Consider the following 8,957-nt stretch of genomic DNA (forward strand, 5'->3'; position numbering starts at 1 on the left):
CAACATGCTACCCGTGTCCGTACCGGTGCATCACTGAACCGCCGACTTGGTGCAGCGTCTTATCAGCCCTTCGGCTGCATCCGAGACGGCTGTATGTAGCAACTGTATGGCTAACGGAACTGTGACTACGAGAGACTAACCTGGCGCTGGGTGTCAGAGGCGACTGTCACTGATGGTGCTGCCATTTTACGGAAACGTGTGTGCGAGAAGAGATTAGCGACAAAGTATTGGCCCCAACGGTTCCGTGGTTCACGAAACAACGTGGTCCATTGAATTGGGCGCGTGTGTAAACGTGCCTATTTCGTCTACCCGGCGTTGTATTAGTGGATCTTGGATCGCTAAGCCTTTACTGATAAGAGGTGCTAACGTCATCTGGATGACCCAGCCAACCGGGGGACATATTTTGGGAAGATGTGATCGAGCAATTAACCCTCAAAAGTTTGTTGCTTCAACACTTTTAATTCCGCAATAGCGATAGAAATTTGCTTTATTGTTACGTACAATAATGGTTTTAGTATATTCAGCGATGCATTGTCGTTTACTTTGTTTTATTGCTAAACACATTAAACCCCAACGTGCCCATCATGAGTGCGAACATTTGTCGGAAGATACTAATTTAATATCATCTTATGTCGTTGACACTATTGGAAATAAGGGTCAGAATATAGGTTTTTTTTACTTTATGGTCAATTCTCTAATCTTTTTATGAAGGCAATAAAATCGACAAACCCTCGAGACAACATTTTAAGCTATTGATTTAAAAATTCCCTTCCCATCTCCTGTTTATCTGATTATAATACCCTGCTGAATGTCTTTATTCATTTTAGTGATAGGAGCTCTGCAAATTATTTGTTTTTTACGCGTAGATTAATGTCCTGCATATAAGGTAAATGTCCACGACCTCAACTATCTATGACTATTAGGTGGATTTCTGGTATATATGACTATTAGGTGGATTCTAGTATGCTCAACCGTGTGACAACTATCTGTGATCTTGAGGTGGTTCTTGATGAGAGGCTGACTTTCAAAGATCATGTGAATTATATTGGATCGAAGGCAAACACAACCATGGGTACTATTCGGGGCTTAGCTCAGGACATTAGGGGCCGTTCAAGCTCGTCACTTCCATCCTAGCAAGTTCGATGTCTCATGTTGAGTATGATGTCACTGGAAGATCGGTATTGCATGGCATAAGCCTTGTTCGTTGGAGGATAGATTCGCACGGAAATTGGCAAGATGGTACAGGCAACAGCAGTGCCGTTCAACCGTAGTGCCGACTGACTGGACTAGGCAACTACTACGTGGTGTCGGCATGTCTAGAAAAAGCAATTCGATGACCGGCATGACCTTAGAAGATCGTTAAGCTAAAAAGACGAAGAATGTATGGAGAGTGGAGAGCTTAAGTGATTATTCTTCAGCTACGATATCGTGTCAGGGTGGGAGCAACATTCCCATAGCACACATCATCTCATCGCTCGGGATCATCGCTGTACAACAAACAAAAACGCCAATCATCACACCTAATAAATTAGTCCATTTACCCAAACAATTAGCATGACGAATTGTGGCAGGATCGGTGGGCGAAACAATAGGCTAAATTTAATCCCCACACAAGCACAGCATTCCAACGCAGAAAACACAACCATAACACATCCATGCCAATCCGTCTACGATCGCTTTAAATCACGCTTAACGGACACGGTGAGCAGCGCAAAAAAAAACAACAAAACATTAAAAAGGTGGCCGGCTTGTAGCATTTTATGAACGAAAACAGTCCATTTTCAAAACAATGTGTCATGCTGCCGCTCTCTGTTTTTCTCTCTCTACGCTCTTTATCATGTGAGGCTGATGATCAGGATGGGGATCTGTTTGGGTTGTTTTTCTTTCTTCTCCAATGCTAAACGCCACATCGGTAAGGTTCTCTCCCATAATTCCGTTATGCTGTGTGATGTCATAGTTGGTGGCCGAGGAGATCTAAACAAGCATGTAACAAACGAGCAAGAAACCGGCATTTCAGGCAACATCGGGCAATTAAACGTTACTGTGGCAGAGTGATTTGCCTTCAATCAGTGTCGTTCTCGCGCCGCATGCAGAGTGGCCTGGCAGAATCAATGAAATCCGTCACGGTCGAAAGAACGATCGTTCGCTATTAATAGAAGGAAGAAAGGGGGAAAAATTAATATCCCACGGTGAAGTGTTCGGGCAACCGTTGCTGCCGTCCGTTGACACGTTGGGCCATTGATTTAAGGTTTTGTTTCTAAAATTACTTTAACATTCGACCACAAACTGTGGAATGTTAAAATGGTACTTTCTGTTTGTGGTTGAAGGCGAGCAATAGGCGTACCTTATTTTGTTGCATCGAAAGTGTGATAAGATGAAAATATCAAGACTTCAATCGGGAATCGTTTTGAATTCAAAAATTGGAAAATTGGAAAAGATCCTTCCGGAACATCGAATTAGATAATGTTCAGCATGTGGCATGTTGTTCAGGTATTGCAGATGCTCTTTGCTTAAAAAACGGGCTTTGGAAGCGACCCGTTCTTCATACGTCAGGACCGGGATCCCCAGATCCCCATCAGGACCTCTCTGAGATTGAGATCTTGAGAGATCTGGTAAGTAAACTTCGGCGATCTTTGTACTATATATCCCTGATCGTTCGGGAAAATTTGATAGAATTACCTTGGCGCAACCCCAGACTTAAAGAATAGAGCACCTTCGAGAGTTTGCTGATGGGACCCTACAAAAATAAGGGACACCAACCGGAGCTTATTGTTATGTCCCACACTGTATACAGATACGAAGCAGTGAAGACAGCCTATTTTGCCCGTCCGGAAAAACCGGATTGCTAAGCGCTCAGCTGATCTTTCTTTGCTGGCGAGCTGGCTGGCTGGAGGAGCATAAACATGACTCGCAATCGAATGTCATCGTGTATCGCAGCGGTAGCATATCAAACTTGTAGTGAGCCACATGAGATTCCGGGTTTGGGCGGTGTTGTCATCATTGTCGTCAAGCATGGTCACCACGCAACGTCCCGTTATCGACAACGCTTTGTGCTAGTCTTATGCGTCATAGGAGTCATATGTGTTCCATGTACTTGGAGCAGTCCACGCAAGATGTACAACATGAATGAATATTTGCCAGAAGATGGAAAAATGGAATGATAATGATGATGATGATGGTACGGATTAACGACTCACTCACCTGCTTGGATACCGCGGGTTGGTTCTTGCTACCAACTGGAATCTTTTGTGTAAACAAACAACAAGATGTGTGCGTATGTGTATGTCTTATCTGAAAATGTGGCTGAAGGGAACCTCTGTGAACCGTTCCGTTTGCTGGTCGAAGGTTGCTTTGTTGTTGCTATACACGCTGGCGTTTACTGCAAGATACCCACACTGGAAGCGGATGTTCCTTAGGACGACGGATAGCCGCTCCTGTAAGACTTTTCCCTTTCCACACACTTGAACACTCTTACAGGATAAAACATTGAGCAGAAAATTTTCACCACGCAAACACACATACACACACTCGCTCCGTTTCTGGCAAGTGGATGAAACCGAAAAACGCACTTTCTTTGCACCCTTGGTGCCCGTGCCGTAGCTAGCCGCGTGACGTACGGGGAAAACGTGAAACACACTCCTGTTGCACAACGCCGTTCATGCAATCGTACTGCGGCAGGATATAAAGGCATCACATAGTGACTACACACGCACGATTCGCTGCAGCTCTCAGCGTTCCATCCAGCTTCCGGATCGTTTATTCCAACTTCACTGGCAGGCTGGCTGGACGAACCGAGTCGAGGAGCACTAATCAAGCAAACGCGAGGGAAACAACTGAGCTGAGCTGAGCCAGCGATACACTTTCTTCACCGCGTTGTGCTGCAGCCGACGTTGTACAAAATGAACCTTTCCCTTATCGCGATTCTTTCCTGCTAGGAAGGTGGAAAATCCTTCAATTGTGGTGTTGAAGAACACAGCCAGATAACTTTGGTCGAAAAGAATGAAAACAGCACCACAAAACGAGGCGAACAGTACGCAAGCAACTGTCACTGTGTTTATGTGTGCGTGCGTGTTTGTTTTGTCCCTTTTTGCTTCGCTGCGTGTTGCCCGTTGCACAATTGCGCGCTGCAGCGGCAAAAGGGACAAATGCGTTGACAGGTCATGAAGTTAATTTATTTAAAATTTATGTTTTATGTAATAGAAAACAATTTACTTTCTAATCTTACAAAGTGTTTGAAAATGAGGATCATAGAAAGATAATTAATTCTTCTTCTAGTCTGTATGACCTACTAGGTCATACCGGCCATCGAAATGGCTTACTAGACTTTCGGATACCACGTAGTTGGATAGTCAGTCCTAACTTCGGGGGGGAGGCTGATTTAAACACCGGTCCTGCCGTATGAAGATCGGCGCCGCTGTCGACTAGTCCACCGGGCCGCTCCTAAACGAAAATTAATGTGAACTTGTTTTACTTCATGCCATATAAAAAAGGAGACAAAGGACATCCGGCGATGGTAAAATAGTGAATAGTGAATCAAATGTTTTCGGCATATCAGTCAAAAGGTCCCCCCCTTGCAGGAAAGAAAAATCCACCCTTTCCCTCTTGACCAAAGGATGTATCGTACACAATAGCATATTATATTTATTAATAATCATACTGAAAAGTACGGGGCTTTCTTGGTACACTATTATCTTATTGAGGGTTAGTTATTTATGCTACTTTAGCGAAACAGTATCCAGTATCTTGAAGAGGACGCTCAGCCTTGGATTCGTCGAGCCGATTCCCCGAATCTACCACACACCATTAAACTAAACCTTTCTCTCTCACACGCGAAATCGAGACTTTTTAGAAGGTTTATCCCGTTTAAATTTTGAAAAGCGAAAGTATTAAAGGCAAATCAGCCCTGTGTGTGCGTGTGCGTTCCCGTTCCCTTTCTTACGTCGCTTGTTGCGTACCTCCCACCACAGTAAAAGATCCCCACAGGTGTGACAGCGCTCCCCGGCACGAAAGCAGCGGTCACACAGTCGCAAGGGTAGAATGTTGACGGTTGGTTGCGGACGCCACCACAAGAAAAAACCCGTGCAGGAGTAGAGGAAGAGTTTTGCCTTCTACGGATTACTCGATAATGGTGGTATCTTCACGTACTAGTATCTCAACAATTTCTTCCTCTACGTTGTCTGGATCTGCTTCCAGTGTATCTGTGTCGATGTCTGGGATAGGAGGTAGAATAGAGAGATCATTTTAAAACTCGTATATATGGCATTGAACAAATATTGTACTTACTGTTTCGCAACTGCATACGACGCTTCTTCTGTTCCTCCCACTCCTTGACGCGCTTCGTGCGATACTCGGTGAACTGCTCGCGCAGCTTCGCACGCTTCTCGATCAGCTCCTTCGAGGCACGGGTCATACGCAAACGATCCTTGCTCTCGAACTGCGAGTAGTACTTCTTCAGATTCTTGCGAATCTCCTTCTGCTTCGCCTCGGACAGCAGGGTCGGTGGACGAGGACGCCACAAGAATAGCATGAAGTTCTTCAGATTTACGCGCTTCAGAATGCGTCCCTGGAACGACCACATGTAGTAGCCCTGGTCTTCCTTAGCCTGCGAAATGGGAGGAGAGAATTCGATTGTGATGAATGTTTTCTAAAAAAAAAAATATTGTTCTTGAAGCTGATTTTGATTTTTCTAGGAATTTGATTGAATATTATAATATAATATTATGTTTGAAAATAATTTCCAATTCAAAACCGATTCAAACGAATTCGAAACCTCATCAGGTTTCGCTTTCCGTAACACTAGACTTGGATAGTGTGGGGACTGTGGTGTTCCGCTCTGATTCACCCTAACATAAATTTGAAAGCAACCTAAAATATTTCACTACTTCTTCGGAAGTATCACAGGAGAAGAAGGCTATTCAAGATGTAATATTCAAATTATCATTTGTGCGGAACAAGCTTAGTACTCACAATGGAAAAAGCATTGAGAATGGTTACGGCTTGTCCAACATATTACACTCTTGGAGGGTAAACTAAGAGAACTTTCGATACGAGATTCAACATCTCATCAAAAAGTTCCCTAATGGGTCCTCCGACGAATACGTAACTGAACAGACTTGGACTAAACCTAAGTTGGAGCTACATATCTATGAAAAACGCTTTAAATAGTAACTGTTTCCTGTACGGAACAAGCATCATACCCACAACTATAAACGCATTGAGAGAGTAATTACTACTTGTCCAATAAAGTACACTCTAGGAGGGTAAACTAAGAGAACTTTCGATACGAGATTCAACATCTCATCAAAAAGTTCCCTAATGGGTCCTCCGACTAATGCATACAAAAATTAATCTTCTTATCATTCAGCTTACCTTTCCGGATGTTCCCGTCACGACGTACCGTCCGGTCGGATCCCATTCCACCTCCGACGCCCGATAATGATCGCCCGTCTTCATGATGCTAAAGTCGTTCGTATCGACAAACTCGAACGTACCCATCTGCAGGTTCGCCAGCACAATAAACTGTCCCCTCGGTGACCAGAACAGATGGCTGCACACCTTCTTCTCCAGCTTCTTTACCAGCGTCGGTTCCTGGCCCTTGTTCGTCTCGTAGAAGCTCACATTAGCGGATGCTGGTTCACCGTGGATGATGGAAAACTTGGAACCGACCGGTTCCCAGGCAAATGCCAGGATCGTTTCCTTCACCTCAACCGAATCGACCGGTATGTCCTTTTCGCGCATGTGGAAAATTTCAAAGTTGTAAAACATGCCGAGAAACTTTACGTCCGAATCCTTTTTGTCCTTCTTTTCCTTTTTAGACTTGGAAAATCGGTCCACCTTCACGCATAGGTAGTCGCCCGACTTTTGCCAGTGGATTTTACAGTCGGCTACGTTGAATAGATTCTTCGTACGCAGTTCCGTCTTTTTCGGGATCGCCATCAGCGTTACCTTTGCCGGGACGTCCACCTCTTCCGCGACCCAGTACGCGATAATGTTGTCCGTAGGTGACCAGCTAAAGTTGCGGATACCTTCCACTCGGATCGATTTCATGTCCAGCAGGAAGAATGTGGTCGTATCGTAGATCTGAATCTGGCTGTCGATCAGTCGGGCCACGTACCGGTCGTCGTGCGACCAGCGCAACATGGACGCGTTCGACATCCCGTCCGACACGAACGCTCGCTTCTCTGCACCGGTACGTATATCCCAGATGACAATCTTCTGCCCGTTCGGACCGTATGTCACCAGGTACTGTTCGCAGGGCGAAATGTCCACGTACTGTGCGTTACCGTGCGGGAACTTGTTCACCTTGACAAAGTTCGAACCGCCCCAGATGATGACGCCCTGCTTGTGGAACGTCACGATGTACGTACCCTTCGGTGACCACTTGACGTACGTGTCGGTGAACCGTTCGCGCTTCAGCAGCTCCGTCGGTTCCGGCTGGGTGTTTTGACAGAACTGTACCTGCACCGAGCCGGGTATCGTTTCCGACACCACACAGAACTGATCCTGGGCGTCCGGTTCCACCAGGAAGTTGTACAGATCGTTCTGCACCTTGTACGGTTGTGGTTGCGGTGGTGACCAGTCCTTCGGTATATCCGAATACTTCTGAAAATCGGAAAACCGATTCACCAGCAGCTTGTAGTTTTTGTCCAACCGATGGTTGTTGAGCGTTTTCACCGCCTCTTCAGCACTCTCCTGATTCTTGTACTCGATGAACGCGTACCCCTTCGTGTTGTCCTCCTCGTCCTTCGGGTAGTGCACGTTCACGATCGTGCCAGCGTTCTTGAACAGCTTCTCGATGATGCCATTCAGCTTGGCGAAACGGGCCGCCCCGACGATCGGAATATTATCCACCACGATCACATTCTCCACTCCGTCCGATTCGCACGGTTTCTGCTTCAGAAAGTCACCTAGCAGCTCTGTAATATTAGGAAAATATTTAGCAGTCCATCCAAAAAACTTTCAACGTAGCAAAGCCACACACACACGCACACATAGCCGCCGGCATCCGGGAGCATCACAACTTACCCTCATCCGATACATCGTCCACGTATCCTTCCGGATCGTCAAAGTTTGGCTCCTCCTCAAAGTCCTGCTCCTCGCCTTTCTTTTTGGCCATCTTGGGCAACCAAGGTGCGTCGGTTTTAGTGGGCGAAAGTCGGGACCGATCGAGCTGGGAAAATTTCGCTACGTTTGACAGGCCGGAGACCGGAAAGGAATGAAAAAAGTGCAAGCGCTACGATTTCCGCACAGTTGGCAGCACGATGACTGCAGCTGTCATTTGCTGCCAGCTTGACGTGCGATGCTCGAAGCAGCCCTTGAGAAATGCCCTGTTGACAAAATTTTTTTCAGCGCCTGCCGATATCGAATCGTATCCGAACCGTTCTGCTGTGCGCAATATCCAACTACGGGCTAAAATATGAGAAATGAAATATCCTTCAATTTAATGTAACTGTACCAGCTTTCGGGAGGTTAGCGAAACAAACATATTTATGACGAACATAAAATTAATTATTTAACCACTTTTGACCAACAATTTAAACCATGCCAGAGTATAAAAGATTTTTGTATATTTTTTGTAGTATTTTAAAACCAGTATTCGTATTGCTGAAAATAGAAACACTCCTTGCCAATTATAGCAGTTGCCGAAATAATTGTTTTAAAAATGGTTTGAAACCTTCAATCAAGTATGTAGAAACATTCTTCGATAGTTTAACAACCAATGTAATACCACTGTCTAACAAAATAATTGCTATTCATAGGACTTTCGATTTTTTGCCAAACGACTTCATTACCTTACCGTCATCTAATGAAAATGCTTTCTCAATTGTTGCAGCTTACTAAACAATGGTAACAAGCCGTTTCCCAGCGCACCTTTCGATTGACATTGTCAGAGGGGCGTTTCAGTAGCGCAACGGGGAAGAAATATCTTTTGCAAACATTTTCATGTCCAGGGGAAA

The 8,957-nt window shown here is 45.1% G+C and overlaps 3 protein-coding genes across 5 annotated transcripts in view; 1 reads left to right on the forward strand and 2 right to left on the reverse strand.

Annotated features, from left to right (window-relative positions):
- The window catches only part of LOC126568306 (mitogen-activated protein kinase p38b-like), a 643,298-nt gene that overhangs the window by 489,703 nt on the left and 144,638 nt on the right, over positions 1–8,957 (forward strand). The gene's annotated exons all lie outside the window — the stretch shown is intronic.
- The window catches only part of LOC126568491 (ras-related protein Ral-a), a 337,581-nt gene that overhangs the window by 60,046 nt on the left and 268,578 nt on the right, over positions 1–8,957 (reverse strand). The gene's annotated exons all lie outside the window — the stretch shown is intronic.
- Positions 5,088–8,216, reverse strand: LOC126567957 (eukaryotic translation initiation factor 3 subunit B). The gene is made up of 4 exons (XM_050224337.1): positions 8,026–8,216; positions 6,370–7,916; positions 5,284–5,602; positions 5,088–5,210 (listed from the first exon to the last, which is right to left on the reverse strand). Exons 1-4 carry the CDS (start codon positions 8,114–8,116, stop codon positions 5,116–5,118), a joined length of 2,052 nt encoding a protein of 683 aa, XP_050080294.1. The 5' UTR covers positions 8,117–8,216; the 3' UTR covers positions 5,088–5,115.

Source organism: Anopheles maculipalpis, chromosome 2RL, assembly GCF_943734695.1.
Source record: "Anopheles maculipalpis chromosome 2RL, idAnoMacuDA_375_x, whole genome shotgun sequence".
Taxonomy (NCBI): Eukaryota; Metazoa; Arthropoda; class Insecta; order Diptera; family Culicidae; genus Anopheles; species Anopheles maculipalpis.

Excerpts from the sequence above, each read along its gene's own strand:
- LOC126567957 (XM_050224337.1), bottom strand. The coding sequence starts at position 8,116 with ATGGCCAAAAAGAAAGGCGAGGAGCAGGACTTTGAGGAGGAGCCAAAC. Across the intron at positions 7,917-8,025 it reads GGACGATGTATCGGATGAGG|AGCTGCTAGGTGACTTTCTG; the intron begins GTAAGTTGTGAT and ends CTAATATTACAG. Across the intron at positions 5,603-6,369 it reads TGACGGGAACATCCGGAAAG|GCTAAGGAAGACCAGGGCTA; the intron begins GTAAGCTGAATG and ends CCCATTTCGCAG.